This window comes from Lutjanus erythropterus, chromosome 16 (assembly GCF_056507025.1).
Source record: "Lutjanus erythropterus isolate fLutEry1 chromosome 16, fLutEry1.hap2, whole genome shotgun sequence".
NCBI classification, from domain to species: domain Eukaryota; kingdom Metazoa; phylum Chordata; class Actinopteri; order Lutjaniformes; family Lutjanidae; genus Lutjanus; species Lutjanus erythropterus.
In genome coordinates, this window is record NC_139332.1 from 19,550,718 (window position 1) to 19,567,250 (window position 16,533).

Sequence of the window (16,533 nt, forward strand, 5' to 3'; positions counted from 1 at the left end):
CATTTCTGTTTCTTTTGCTTTTCAGTTCATCTGGTTGCCTGTTGACTATCTATTAAATGTAATTGCACTTTTGTGTGGTTACAGACTCTCTCCACCTCCCTACACCTGCATTTTGAGTGTAATTAATTTGCTAAACAAGAGACAGAAGGCACAATAAACCACGTTAAAGATAAAATTGACTGATAGCATTGGCATTTTTTTCACATTTTCTATAGATATTGTGATAATGTTGTTTTTCGTGAATTCTTTTGGCCATGATATTCACAGTCAAAATCTAATATCTTGACAGCCCTTCTGAGAAGTGTGATTATCAGTACTAGACCGATGAGTGCACCCTCTTAAAACCACACTAATTTTTCTGCAATTCCATTTATTTATTAGCTAATGCATGAATTAGGATTTTATATTGCCACTGCCTGAGTTATGTTAGGTTTTGAGACACCTGCACAAAGATCCAGTCTGATCCTTATCACCCTGTACATCTGGTTTTCCATGTTGTTATGTTTCGTATTCAAATTGAAATAAATGCTATGCAATTAAATCCAAAGTGGATCAGGTGTATAAAGACGGCCGTCAGTCACCTGCTTTGATGTTGCTTTTGGTCCCAGAGGACAACATGCTGCCATTGTTTTCTTTGCATTGTGTTACACTGAATAATGTGCTGCAAACCACTGATGGATGTCAATCCTGGAGGCAGAAATCTTCAAATCTCTCAAAGTGTTTATTTTACACTTAGGCCTGAAAGACCAGATGGGTGAGGTTTCTGACATAAGAAAATGAAAAATACCCCTGAGGCTTTTTATAATCACTAGTAAGTATTTCAAAGTATTTGAAGTTTTCATCTCTGTGACTGACAACTAACCTGACACTATTTCAACTTTCTGATTCAGTAAACCCGCTCCATCTGGTACTTCATGCATGCTGAACAAATGCTAAGAATTACTCTCAAATCGCCCACTAATGGATTCAGTTATTCCTGCTAACTCAAAGCACACAGTGTCGACTTTCACTCTTTGAACCAGAGCTCACATCCACAGTAGCCACTCACCACTAGTCCCAGCACTAATGTGCGGACCCGCTCGCCGATTTCAGGTGAGATGTCGTTGCCAAACTGCTGCAGAGTTGTGAGGAAACGCTTGAGCTTGCTGAGCTGCCGGGCGCCACAGGCCGGCGGCAGCTGCTGGTTGGCCAGCGAGGATGAGGAGGAGGAGCTAGGACCGTTGCTGTAGCCGTTTGGAGGAGATGGAGCGCCGTTGAGCGCTGTAGGAGAGTGACTACTGCCATTGGTTACTGCATGACACAAGGACACAGATACAAAGACATAATGTTAAGAAGAGCAAAACAGTTTGGCCTTTTTTTTTGCTTTTTAAACTGTAAAAGAATCATATATATTTTTTTACTTCTTAAAGACAGGTAACAGTAAATATGCTAAGGGTGTTGTCATCGTCCATATACAAATTTCATGCAACAAAAAATTTACCAGGCCTGATGAATGCAGCATCTTAGCCACAGTCAGATTAAATTAAGTACAGAGCAGCTTTATAAAAGTATATACGGAAAAAAAAAATTCAAGAGAACTGCCTTCACCAGAATCAAACTAATCTGAAATGAACTAAACAAAGTTTTGACCCATAATCTTTTGTTGATTTGTGATTGTATTTGTATATTTTAAAATTAAAGGGTTACAAAGATAAAAAAAAAGTTTACTCAGCAATATTTTTGGAGAGTTTCCACAATCTAAAATTCAATGATTTGAGTTTATCTAAAGAAGAAAAGTACATTATCAAAAAAAAAAAAAAAAGCAAAAAAGCAAAAGAAATAGTTGTTTGAGTTTGAGTTTGGGCTCAAAATGCAAAAGATTTATTTAAGTAAATTGCCCAGAAATTCTTTCTCACATTTTTCATTTACAGTCATATAAAAATCATCAAAAATAACCTAAAATCTCTGACGTTGCCTTTAACAAACATCAACAAAGGAAACAACATACGTCAGCTTCATCGAGACCAAACCAATGATTTACATTCCCCTGAAAACATTCACAATCCTCAACATTTGTTTCCAATCATGGAGGCTCGTTTGATCCTGCGGCATCCTCTCATAAAAAACATATTTCTGCGACATGTTGCCTCCCTGCACCTCCTTCTCTCCTTCCCTCCTTCCGTGCAGTCTAAACAAGCGGGGACAGTGTGACCCCCCGCCGCTCCAGAACACGCGAGCAGTGTGTGTGTGTGTATGTTGAGGGAGTTGGTATACAAAGAGATACAAGGCGGCATAAAGCTTTCTCTCTAATGAGATTAGGTTTTGACTAGTGATCCACTCACTCCCCCTCTGGCCGGCGTCCAAAGCCGCCACTGTAAAGTGAGGAGAGAGACGAGATACTCAAACTGCATCTGGTAACAATTACGTCGGGTGGAAATCAAAGCATACTGCTTTGTTAAAACCTTCGGCATGCGTAATGAGAGAGCCGGGCCTTTCCTCCCTCATCGCACGGAAGCCCCAATGTTAATTGTGGAGTGTGTGAGCGTTTGCAAAGGAGGGACAGATACAAAGAGAGAGGGAGAAAGTAAATACCAGAGATGGAGAACAGGAGAGTATGAGTGATTGAAAGAGAACAAAATAATGCCTCTTTCTGTTGCAGAGAACCAGCACCACTAATATAGACTTGAGTGCTCTGAGCACTTTGAACCGCAGGGCCTTCGATTCTTTGATTCTAGTGCTCTTCATGCAAGTGGTTAAGTATGCACTTCTAAGTGAATACCAGGGTGTAATTTGCTTGTCAAAGGCTATGTTCACGTCATGGCAAAGATCCAACGGTTTGTAATGCTATGTTTCCACCGCATGGTACAGCTCAGCCCAACTCTATTCACTCTATGGTTTTCCATTGTCAAAAGTTGTGAATAGTAACTGGTACTTTTTTTGGTATCACATTGGTTGATGTTCCAAGAACTCAAATTGCTTCGTCCCTAATCAAACATAAGGCTTTGACAATCCGCCTCCATCGAGACCTCTTATTAGGTCCATCTCCATTAACTCAGCTGTCACAGTACACTGCCAAGTTATTTTGGGCCGACCTTGCTTACTTTTCCCTGATGGAGTCTATTCACAAGCATATTGCTGTTTGACTAAGTCGTCTTGTATGTTTGAGATTTTCCCAGGCCAGAAAATGCATCATGCATTTCCTGAGGCATCCTTTGTGGAAAACATTGATCTTTTTCATGTCGCATGTTGTCACTCGCCAGTATTCTGAGCCATACAGCACTGGATTTACGTTGCTGTCGTACCAGTACTAAACAGTGCAGTGAAAATCCTGTAGACCACTGATTGGTCAGAAAATCGTCCCTTGCATGACAAAGAGCAACCAGAGTTCTCTTGTCATCCACATGCAAGAGAGCCAGTTGTCATATTGACATTTAATGTAGATTAAATGTGAGCAGAGAGAAACTCATGTGGACTGACTGCTGTGTAATATTCTCAACATGATGAAATTATTCATAAAGTCAGTCTAACATTTGTGTGCTCAGTTATAGTTGACTGATGTACAGACACAGTGGTTATGTGGCCTCAACCAAGCCACATTTTAATTGTGCGAGTGCATGCACGTGCGTGTCGTGGGGGCGCTCTGGTACTTAAACAAATGGCACTACACCACTGGAATTATACTTCTTTGGTCTGATGTACAGCCACCCCATCATTACCTGAGAACTGAGTTACCGTTCAGCATCACATTGCAGCTGTTGATACAACCACCTCTGTACAACATGATACCACAACTTAGTGTATCTGTTCAAACTGTGAAGTGATCCAGCAGCACTGCTCTGTTCATACCACACTATATGAAACTCAGCCCACATCATTTGTTCTTTAATTATATACTAAACATGAATCATTTAGTTTAGTTTATTTAGTTTTATTTTATTTTATTTGCACATTTTGTCCGTATAAAAGTGTCAAAGTGTCAAGACTAAGTAGTAATATGAAATTGTTTTTAAAAAGAATGGCCAATTTACTTTATAAGTTTACACGTTAAGATGTATTACAATGAGATTCAAAAAATGCAACAAATCTTTGCTAGATAATGATTTTTTTTAGATGTTGTCTTTTTTAATTTTAATGTAGATGTTGATTGCAGTGATGTAGGTAGATTATTCCAAACAGATGCTCCTCTATATTTCAACATGTATTGGTTAAGGGAAATTTGACAATATGGAAGATGATAGTCCTTTAAGTGTCTTGTATAATATTATGAGTGAATGAATGAGGAAAACAATTAAATTAAAGTGCTCATTAATCTTGTTGATAATATTTCGATCATTTGACGATATAGAGGACTGATGGGATGGTCTGTCTTCCTTCCTACTCAGTAGCACCCTGTTCATTAATAGAGAAACCAATCATCTTTGAATTCATTAATTTACTTTATAACAGAGAGCATTGATTGCAGGAGGTAGAAGGTTTGCAGGATGTTACTGACAAGAAGATTACTGCGCCTTTCTTTAACTTCATCAAACATGTATGTTGCTGGGGCTTTGAAGAGTTAACATAGGACTGTAAGCCTGGCTTTACTCACATGTGGTGGGGGTGTAGGAGCTGTTGCGGGGTGCTCCTTGTGTGCTGGGTGGGGGCGGCATGGTGGGGGGGGTCAACCTGGACTGTGTCTTGACGTCCGCAGGTGAGTCGGGCATGGTGGAGGGCTTCCCAGTGCGATCTGAAGGAAGACAAAGGAAGACAAGATTGTAATAAAATACCAATAACAACATGCTGACATGCTGATGCTGAGTTTAAGGCAAGAAATAAACACCAGCACAGAGCGACAAATTTCACATCTGTGTGCCTCCTCGAAAGGAACTATATTATAATGTGCACATAAACAGCAGCAGGATTTAATTTGATAACAAAGCCAGACAGACTGGTTCTGGAAATAGATGGCTCACCACATCATATGTCTGCGTGTCTTGCCACAGTGACACTGATGCATATGCTCCGACTGTCAAATGAGAAATGAGTGGGACGCACAGACACACAGACAGACACCCGAGAGAGGAGCGTAAATCTGCAGCGAGCACAGGTCTCATTCCACCACCATCTGTGCCATCCTGCATGCCCGCTGTACAGAACGGAGACACAGCAACCCCCCCACCCCCTGCTAACGACTGCAGTACTCATTACACACACACACACACGCACACACACACACACACGCACTGTCCTAATGCTTGTATCTCTGGATGCTACATTCACATCTGTTCAGGACTGGGACACGGCACAACACCAACTGGTCAATGAACTAAATTAAGATGCAGAAAAAAAAAAAAAAAACACATAGACACACAAACTAACTGTTAGCTTGTCTTTCACCTTTGATATTATATGATGCTACTTTGAGCTTTGAGAGATAAAGCATTAACAGGGTTGGAGAGTAATGGAATAGAAGTAATGTATTTAAAATACAAAACATGAGTAATTGTATTCCATTACAGTCACAGTTTATATCGGTGGCATTCTGAATGCAGTTATACTGTTTTTATGCCTAAATTTGTGTACATATGCAGTGTTTTTGTTACTAAAGCCCCATTGCTAGTAGATGAGTTTGCTGAGTTTTTTTTTCTGATGTTTGCTGGAAAGCTGAGATTCAAGTCATGTCTGTGCAGGAGAGCAGAGAGAAAGACATTTTAGAAGTCTCTGTGTGTTCAGCTCTCACTGCTTTTGTAGCTTCTGACTGAATCTCTGTTGTTTGAAGTTTCTCTCTTACATCGCTGTTTGTACTTTGACAAGCCTTGAATGCCTCCACCAAAAAGGGATGATAATTAGTGTGGTTTGGGGCCATAAATAAGTAAAATTTAAATTGTCTTGCATGTTAGTTTGGCTAATTATCTTATCACTAATTAGCCACAAATACGATCCGTTTATTTAACATATGATTCACTGTATATTTTTTGGATGTGCGGCGTGCATGAGCTGCCCTACTGTTTGTGGTCAAAGGATGGCAGCACCTGCCTTTATTTAGTAACGTCTGTGCTCTGTCTGTGGTTCTGAACCTTTGTGAGTCATGGCCCCCCAGAATTTTGTTCTCCACAACCCTCTGGTGGCCCCTCCAGAAATTACCCCCCAGGGTTGAGAACCACTGCTCTATGTGACCAAGAGAAAACAGCAGAGATCTCTGCAGTGATGTTATTCCTAAAAGCAAGTGTTAAGTACATTCAGAGTGACTCAGACTAATAGTATTCCGTATTCAGTTCAGTATTCCAAAAGTTTTCCAAAGTATTTAGGATTTGTGACATACCTATTTTCACCTAATTCAGTTGGCTTGTGCTCAGCAGATAATCAAATATATGAGAACAGCAACAAGACATTATCAGAGTCCTGCACTGGCGTGAGGGCTGAGCAGGATGAGATACACGACTTCCCTCAGCAAAAGCAGTGACGAGCCTATCACAGAGTTAACAGAGTGTTATCAGCCGCCTCTGTGGCACATTGTGAAGAGGAGATTATAAAAAAAAAGGAAGAAAGGAGGGAAGGGAGGAGCTGCAAGAGAAACAAAAGTACTATCTGTGACTTGAACTTATAGCTGTAATCATGGAGCGGGTATGTGCTTTGACTCAAACACATGCACGCTAAAGGCACACACACACATTGTAATCAGGGTGCATGTTCCAGTAAAAGGGTGTTCCCTGTCACACATTTTTCTCAAGACCCTCGAGTGTGTTTGTGTGTTTTTGCATGATGAATATGTACGCTGTTATGTAATCTTATATTGTACACATCATGTTTATGTGCACATTTTCCCTCGGTGTTTGTGTATTCCCATGCATACACTGCAGCCTATATAAATGTTACTGTTCCTCCATAGTGTGACGTTTAGATGAAATGAAAGAGAAATACTGACGTGAGAGAGACAGGATAGCCTAAGCCTGTTAGCTAGAGGCCCGAGCCTCAGTAGCTCTCCGGCTGCTCGCTGCTGCCGAGGTGCACTGTGACTAAGTATTTTAGTCACGCTAGCTCGGCTTTAGCGGGCGGGCAAGTGAGAGATGGAGACGTCAGTGAAAGTCTAAATAGAGAGGGCACCGTAGCTGTGTCTCTGTATTGAAAGTTTGGGTTGTTTTGTTTATTCTTCATGTTGACCCTTTGAGAAACAAGCGAAGGGAAAATGATGTAAATGAATGAAACAATCAGAAGAAATACACAACTTATATTACATAGTGATTACACCACAAACTTCAACATGTTCAGTTATGACAGTAATGATTACTTCTTCTTCTTTTTTTTTAAAGCTTTAAAGGTTTGCTGGGGAGAAATGTGATATACAAGAAAGTGAAGACTAATTTCTTTAGTTTTCCAGAAAAAAAACAAGCAAAAGTATTAAAGCCACAGTACCTCTTACCACTGAAAAGATTTGAACTAACTTATTCACCGACACTGCAATTCTTAGACTGACCATTATATGCTCTTTCCAAGACATTCCCTTGTTGTTAAATGTTGAGAAATGGTCAATTTCAGCGTCTCCAGGAGCTTCTACAGACCCTCGAGGCAAACAGATCCCAACCCAGACACTATCAGAGGACTAACCATCTCCCTAACCGAGCACACTCTGGATCTGCTCGAGGAGGCATTAACTGATAAAGTCACTGGGAAGGTTGGATTTATCAGGCTCCCAGCAGACTCACTGGTACGAAGCCTGGGGTGACTTTTAGATTGAACTGGGAGGTCCAGACCAAGACTGAGAACCAGAACACAACAGACCTTGAGCCTAAAACCTTTGAGGATTATGTGTTAGGTCCATTTTGGTCTAAATCTGGAGGGACAGTTCAGACCACTTAAAAAAATGGCCTTTTCTTATGGGAAAGCACCGTTATATGAGCCAAATATCGCTCTCCCCAACCAACCAAAGTCCATGGGCTAAATCAGTCATTCTACCTCCCACAACACAAGAGTTGTTGGTCTACTGCTGCTTTTGTTAATTTGTGTTGTCCCATCGAAAAAGGCGTTTTGATGGCAAATATAGCATACACTTAAACTGATATTCATTTTTTTTAGGTAGTCCTTTTTAAGTGGCTAAAATACTTTTTGCTGCTGACCCTGTCCAAAGTGGTACATTGTTTAGCTTCTGTGCTGGTACTCCTCTCGCCTTCTCCAAACTGGGGGTGTGTCGACTGCCATCTATTGTAGGTAAAATACTGACCATTGATAAGTACTTCATATAAACCCCCTTCAAAAAATCTGAACTCTCCCTTTAAGCCTGAGATCTTTTAAGGTGACTGGGGATATGTTGAGTTCTGGTTGAATCACTCCAGTTTTGAAATTTGGGTTGGGTTTAATTCAAAATTTTATTCAATTATATAGTTAAAATGAAAGAATTCATGCAAGTTAATCATCGATAAAACAAGTTTTAGCTCAGCGAGTGCTGAGAAAAAAAAGAGATAAATTGCAGAGAGCAGCATGAATGGCTACAGAGCAGAGATTAGTGGAAAAAAAGCTGTGTGATTAGGAAAGCAGAGAATAGAGGAATGGAGGTGAAAGAAGAGTCAGTGTGAAGAGAAAACACAGAGAGAGTCCAAACCTTTAACTGTCTATTAACTGAGCTGCATTTCTGCACACACACACAAAACCCTTCTCTCCATCCTCCCAACCTGGCCACACTGAGAAAGGTTTACTACTCTAATTTCACCACAGTAAAAAAGTCTGGACCTGACTATTTATTTTATAAAGTCAGGCTATAGCAGAATAGGTAGTGGAAACATATAGTCTTACCTCTAGCTGCCAGCTATCATATCCTGTATGCCTGCCTAAAATATGATCTACAAAAATACAAGGTCTTTAAAAAAAAGACGGCCGGGTGACAGGACCCAAGGTAATTCATCATTTTGCAGTCAAACACAAAGACCCTACATGTATATGCTTAACGAGCCCAAGTTAAATAGAGACAAGTTACCATATAACACATGGTTCTACTTATCCAGTTCCACTGGATCTTTGAGCTCATGGTTCTGTATATTGGCTTTTCTAATTGGGTGGTAATTTTTGGCCCAGTTTCTTGATCCATTGTTAGATAGAAGGACATCAAATTAGGATTCAGTCATCTTATAATTACCTTAATCTTTGTTACCAGATAGGGGACCGGATCATGCAAATGACTCACGTCACCGCAATGCAATCTGAAGTCAAATAGTGACCTCCAGCTGTCCCCAGAGTGCCACACATACAATGTAATCCTTTTTAAAAAAAATCAATTTATAGCGAAGTGGGGTGCTGTAAAAGAAGACTGGGGTATTATTCCTCTGGGTATTACACATTTAAAGATAGAATATGTCAGACCAAAGCATTCAGAAATTAGTACTGAAGTCCAAATAGTGAGTTGGAGGCATCAAAAAAGAAGATGTAAGATGGTTTAATATTAGACGCTGTGTCCTATACTGTAAGCTGATCAGCTGTTTATAACTGTCAGTTGCCTGTCATTGTAAAGCTGAAAACAACAGCCCACTGCTCTGAAAATACACACTCTGGGAGTTCAGTGACTGCAAGACTCCATTAACATTTTGCTCAATTTAACCGTTATAAACATCTACTCCCTCTAAAAGATTATTATATGATCTCTTATGACTTATAAACAGGCACTTACTCATTCAGTGAACATTCAAGATTCATTTTAGCTCCATGTAAATTGAATAAATGTGACAGTGGCAGAAATTTTCAAAAGGAGATCATGTTGGCTGTAGTATTATTGTCAGAGAAGCCAGTACTTCAATTGAGCATGTTTCCTTAATCTCTTATGACATATCATGGTCACTTTATGTTTCAGTGCAGTAAATATATCACATATTTCTGCTTTAAAAAGGACAGAGAAATGCTTTTCCCAAAATTTGATGCTCACATATAAAATACATAAAGGGGAAAAAAAAAGCACATAAGTCTGAACTCGAGATGCACCTGAACTCTTGCGTGGCACTGTGAGCCCTGCAGCAGTATGAAAAGATGAGTTTGGTTACAGGCTTGTAATTGGGGATTAACACCTGGGTCAGTGTTATGATTGGACGGCAGTCGTCGGGTGAAGATGAGAGAAACATAAACCCTGAAAGCATTTGAAACTCGACAGTCCCTCGGGGAAAAAGAAAACGGATAAGGAATGAATTAGTGTGAAATCCATGTACACAGCAAATACATGCACATGTATCCAGGCAGTAACATGCTCACACACACACTTTTGTGATGTATAAACAGCATCTTCTCTGTTTCTGATTTGATTGAGAGCACTGCAAAGCATATAAGCAGAATAAAATCAATGGCTTCATACTAACCAACAAGGGCTGCACCCGACCATTCACTCAGCAGTTACTCTGCCACTTGAATCAATAGCAGCGCTCCCCCTACAAGGTAATTTACCCAGTCTTTGGGAAAAATAAAAATACATCTCACAACTGAAGCACATTATTGAAAACAGCTCCCGGCTTATGTGCGTGCTATCCATTTTCATGGGCAAATATCGTACGGACGCTCTTACAAATAAGGGTTCCAAGTGTTCTTTTTCGGGGGTTGAGGTTCTAATCGGATCAGTTTGCTTCTGAAGAGCCCCTTTAGAAGAAAGGGTTTGTCAAGGGTTCTCTGTAAAACGTAAGTGTCCTTTTCATCCAAAGGAACTTATTGGGAAGAAAAAGTCCTTCAGGGATTGTTGAAATCCTTGAAGAACTCTTTTGTCGGGGGTTCTTTTTATTGTAATATAAGGGTTCTCAGTTAAACCTTTTGGGTTCTAGATAAAAGCCTTGATATATAAAAGGGTTCTCGGTAGAATTCCATTGGTGGGTTCTTGAGTAAAACCTTGGAATATGATAAAGGCTTTCGGTAGAACCCCCTTAGTGTGTTCTAGATAAAACCCTTATAATATAAAGAAAGGTTCTCATTAGAAACCCCTGTGTGTTCTAGATAAAACCCTTATAATATAAAGAAATGTTCTCATTAGAAACCCCTGTGTGAGTTCTAGATAAAAGCATTGAAATATAAGAGGATTCTTGGTAGAACCCCCTTGGTGGGTTCTAGATAAACCCTTAGAAGGTAGAAAGATTCTGGATAAAAGCCCAGAGAGGGTTCTCTGTGGAGCCTCTCACAGGGGGTTCTGGGTGAATCCTTTTACAGATCTTTCCAGTTAGAACGCTTTATGTTGGGTTCTAGGTAGAAAGAGCTGCAAGCGGAACCTCTGTAAAAGTTTCTACCAGGAACCAAAAAAGGGTTCTTACAGGAGCAAGCTGAAGAACCATTTACGGCTCTAGGTAGCATCTTTATTTCTAAGAGTGCATATTTTAAAATAAAAATACACTGTTTGTGCAGATGACAGTCAGACAAGCTCTCATTTTATTACAGCAGTAGAAGGCGGCAGAACAATAGCGAGTGCTCACTACCTCATGCATAATTCAGTTCAAAAAGCACCACCTCAACCAGCAACCTTAAACAACCTTGAAAACAAAGTCGGGTGTCTCCTTCAGTCTAATACATCTGTTAAAAGTTAATGGCTGAACTTAATGCACATCCATTGTCCATTTATTAGCCCTGTTACTGCCCCGCCAGTTGCATGTTGGGAAGCAAAGCAGCAGATATGTGGCTGGCGGATGAATGGTATTCCAGGACTGGACAGGTATTGATGTGCGGAGCTCTAATGGAAAGGGGTGATGAGTGCTTTGACTTTGCCTAACTCGCTTTACGACTTCTCAGAAGTGCTGTTGTCCAGGGATTAATGGATTGAAGAGGATGAGGACGGTTGTTGAAGAGGCAGCAATTAGCCATAAAGGAACAGAAGAGCTCTTTCAAAATGTGTGTTGATTCACTCGTGCACTCGGCACAGGCAGAGGTGCCAAACCTATTGACGATCATGCCTACGGATGACAGTGATTAATGTCTCACAACAACCACTTGGTGTGTGGTTTTATCCAAAGCATCATAAAGGAGCTCTCAGCGCAAATATTTGTAGTACGAGTAGACTGAAGGAGACTCAAACCCATGAGAATATCAGGGCTCCAGTGAGGCCTGATTAAATGTATTTGGTATATTGTTACCCAGCTATCATATCGTCTGTGTCACAGATAATTACGCTGATATCTGACTGAATTATGAGCTCTCAGGAGGGATGAGGGTTGTATTTGTTTTGTCTACATTAAGTTGGGATTAGAATACTAACAGACGTGCTGTTACAATGCTGTGTAGTGTGAAATCTTTTAAAATAAAGTTTGCAAAATTTTTGGCTTGTGACCCTTAAAGGGATAGTTCAGATTATTTGATGTGGGGGTTGTATGAGGCACTCATTGATCTACTTATTGATAGTTGGTGTACGCTATATTTAGAATATTTTCACTAATTTAATTTGCCGTCAGACAAACTTTTCTGATGGGAAACTGTTGTTATACGAGCCGAATAACGCTCTCTCAAAAGCAACCAAACTCCAAAAGCGGAATCAATATTTTTACCTTGCAGACATGGGAGCTGCTGGTCTATGGCACCTTCGATCCAAACCATCGTTTTAAAACTCAGAAATCACACAATGACACAAACAAACAAACAGATAGAGGCAGCAGTAGACCAGCAACTTCGGTACTCTGTGAGGTAAATGATTGATTTCGCCTATAGTTTAGAGAGAGCGATGTTTGGCTTATACACCCAAGGCTTTCTGTCAGAAAAGGCTGTCTGACAGCAAAGTGGTGAAAAATGCTAGATGTAACATAAACTTAAACTGATATTAATATTTTTAGGTGGACCTTTTTCAAGTGGCTAAAATACTTTTGCTATTGCTTAGCTCGCCTGCTGATACTCCTCTCTTGTTCTCCTTCTTAGTTGTAGTTAATACATTGATTATCAATAAAGATCTCATACAACCCCACTTCAAACAGCCCAGACTATAATTTTAATAGCCAGACAGCACCTGCTTACATATGTCTTTGAGCTGTGAGCAGTTTCATCCTTGTTTCAGTTTAACAGTCTTTAGATGACTGCAGAGGTACAACTTATGCATAGATTTGTGAAAAGTCACAAAAAACAAACAAGCAAAACATTGTTTGCAATTGTTTGTTGTTTTTGTTCTTATTTGGATAATCATTTTTCAATGCCTAAGATTTTTTTTCAAGCCACTGGAAGTATGTATAAACCACCATATTTCAGGCTTTCATGTGCTCTTTGTTTTCATTTGAGACTAAAATATCAGAATTTGAATACTCAAACCACCCTCACGTCTCTCAAACACCCGCTCAGAGGCTCCCTGTTAAAATAACAAAGCAGAAGTTGATTTGCTCTTGTTTGTTACTTCTTTAATCTCTTCACAATCTATCCTTCTGACTCACACGCCAATCCTAGAAATGAGGCAGAACCCTGGACTACTACCTGCCACTCACAGGGATGTCTTCACACTTACATCACCCGTTTGCATCGTCCGTGATTACGTGATCCTCAATGTTTGCAAAATCTCTCTTTCTTTCTTTCTTCGCCTTTCTCTCCCTCTCGCTCGTCTTTCAGCCGAGCTCAAAGAAAGGAGATTTTTATCCCCCCGCTGACTTGTGATACACGCCTTTTCTAAGGTTACATGCAAGTTACATCACTCGCCTAAAACAAGGTTGTTGCAATGAACGATATCTAGAAGGAACGCAGTCCCTGAGAAACAGTTCAATATGTTACAGAGAGGACTTTGCTAACCCACAACTCAAGGCAAAAAATACAATGTTGTATGAAAACCTTATACATTTCATCATCACACACTGAGCCATGAGGTCATTTTGTATTCAAATCACCTTGCGAAATGGGGACAACACTGCCTAACCTTGATATTTTAGATTATTCATAGAGGCTACAATGACTTCAAAGTCTATCATCAGGAGATAGAGTCAAACAATCTCAATTACACACTTCATAAGCTAGAACTGCCACTGCCATGTGTGTGTTTGCGTGAGTGTGTGTGTGATCGTACAGTTGGAGACCCAGAAAATGATGTGATAACAGTGGCGGTAATATGCCACTCGAGAGTACTTCACACAGGCAAATCCCATTCTTCAAAATGACAATGGATTTCAATCACGCTGGGTGAATTTTCGAGAGTTGGTGGCTGTGACATAAACAATTTACGGTGCGCTGGCGCCTGTGTGAGCGCAAGATTGTATTAGTCAGACATAAGATATCATCATTATGGAGTTAAATGGAAAAATGCATACGCACTCCTAGAAATAAAGGTTCCAGAAGGATTCTTCGTGAAGGGCTGAGGTCCTACACAGAACCATTTGCTTCTGAAGAACCCTTATTTGGAGAAAAGGATTGTCAAGGGTTGTAAGACTAGGAGTCCTTTTTATCCAAAGAACCCTTTTTGGAAGAAAGAGTTCTTTAAGTACTGTTGAAATCAATGGTCCACTGTATGGTACAAAAGGGTTCTTGTTAGAACCCCCTAGGTGGGTTCTACATAAACCTTTAGAGTATAAAATGTTGTCTGTAGAACCATCTGAGTTGGTTCTAGATAAAACCTTTGGGATATAAAAAAAAAATCATTGAAGAACTCTTTCGTCAAGGGTTCTTTGTACCGTGATATAAGAAGGTTCTTGGTAGAACCCCCCTCAGCTTGCAGCAAGGTTCTAAGGATCTTGAATGGAGCCAGTTCAAGAACCAGAGCTTATCTGATTGAACAGAGCCCTGCTGGGTGAAACCTTTCACAGAAGGTTCTAGGTATAACCCTTTCTGTTAGGTTCTAAGCAGGAACCCTCTGAAAGAGTTCCAGGTTAAAACTTCCACCAGGAAACAGTTCCCGTCCGGCAACACTCCAAAGAACCCTTGATGGTTCTAGTAAGCACCTTTATTTGTAAGCGTGTGGCCCGACCTGCACACACACAGGTAAACATATAATCTACACGTGTATAAAATCTCCAGTGCTCGCATTGATATGTAGGTGCTGAGGTGAAAACCATGACGCAGTGAAGCCGCAGGAAGCCTGTGAATTGAGCACTAATGTCCACAACATACCAATGCCTGTGCAAAATGGTGCCTCTGGGTGTGTTATACCGCACACGCACAGACACACACACACATAGAGTACACAATAATGTGTGAGGAGAGGGAGCGAGACAGATAGGTAATGGAATAGATGAAGCGATACAGAGATGGTGTGATAGTGGCTTGTGGTGATTGCTCTGCGTGCTGGGTACAGATGTGGAGAGAGGGAGCAGGGGACAGACACAAGAGAGGGATAAAGATGGAGAGAATGAGAGGACGGATGTGTTAAAGAACACCACTGAGGGACAGGTGGGAACGATTGAGATTCAGGCGGCGTACATAAGCAGAGGAACAAGAGAAATCTATCGGTATGCAAGTGCAGTAACCCCTCTTCTCTTTCCATCATCCCTCTCCTCTAGACCATGCACACACACACACACACACGCACACACACACACACACACACACACACACACACACACACACACACACACACACACACACAGAGTCATCGGCAGCCAGATGGAGCAGTATGCAGAGCATGTCCCATCAAACTCCACCCGCTTGTCAAGAAGATGTATGGATGCAACGCCCCACCACAAACACACAAATATATATATATACACACACAGCTGCAAGGATGCACAAATTGCAAACAACACACACACACACACACGGATCTGATTTCCATCATCTTATTTATTTCCCTCACCAGCAGATGCAGGATGCAGAGGAGAGCAGCACCACCATCCATGTGTCCCTTTAGACCTTTCTCTCTCTTTTTTTTCCTCTTTTCTCCTTCTCACCCTCTCATTCTTGCTCTTCCTGGCTTTTTTCTACCATCTGTCTCTATCTCTCTGTCGAGGCTACAAGTAACGATTATTTTCATTATTGGTTAATCGTTTAGTCTATTAAATGTAAAATAAAGAAATGTGAAAAATGCTCGCTACAATTTCCCAGAGCCCACATCTTGAAATTGCTTCTTTTGTCCAACCAACATTCAAAAACCCATAGACTATTCATGTACTATCATTAATGACAAAGAAAAGCTGCAAATCCTCACATATAAGATGCCGAAACCTCCAAATATTTGACATATTTGCTTGAAAAATGACTGGAACAATTAATTGATTAAATAGCTGGCATCTTATTTTCTTTCAGTCACTTAAAAGATTAACTGACTAAATATTTCAGCTCTACTCCGACCTTCTTTTCCTCCTCCTGTCACACACTTTCCTCCTGAAGGTTCCCAGTGACTTCACATCTCCCAGCAACATTAAATGATGCGGGGCAATGATGGCCTTGTTATTCAAGAAATCAGCACGTTATGTTACTCATCATGCATTCAATGCTACTATCATTCCTTCACGTATTACACCACGGGATCACTACTTTGACCAGCTGGTTACCTGGAATTTGTAGTCTCTATCACACCTCCAATGTTGGTGCTCTATTACCTTTTAAACAAGTACAATACAATAAAAGTGCAGCTGAAACAATAAGTCGATTAAGATGTGACACACTAGTTGTTAATTAATTGATACATAAATTAATTAGTTGAGTCACAGAAAATAAATTGCAGAATTAGAGCTCAAA

At 40.4% G+C, this 16,533-nt stretch overlaps 1 protein-coding gene across 4 annotated transcripts in view; it reads right to left on the reverse strand.

Annotated features, from left to right (window-relative positions):
• Positions 1 to 16,533, reverse strand: part of runx1t1 (RUNX1 partner transcriptional co-repressor 1) — an 84,011-nt gene that overhangs the window by 27,286 nt on the left and 40,192 nt on the right. For all 4 annotated transcript variants that reach the window (XM_084738534.1, XM_084738532.1, XM_084738531.1 and 1 more), the window contains exons 2-3: positions 4,568 to 4,705; positions 1,049 to 1,290 (exon numbers count right to left, since the gene is read on the reverse strand). In XM_084738534.1, the coding sequence (XP_084594660.1) occupies positions 1,049 to 1,290; positions 4,568 to 4,705 (380 nt within the window). The remainder of the gene's footprint in view (positions 1 to 1,048; positions 1,291 to 4,567; positions 4,706 to 16,533) is intronic.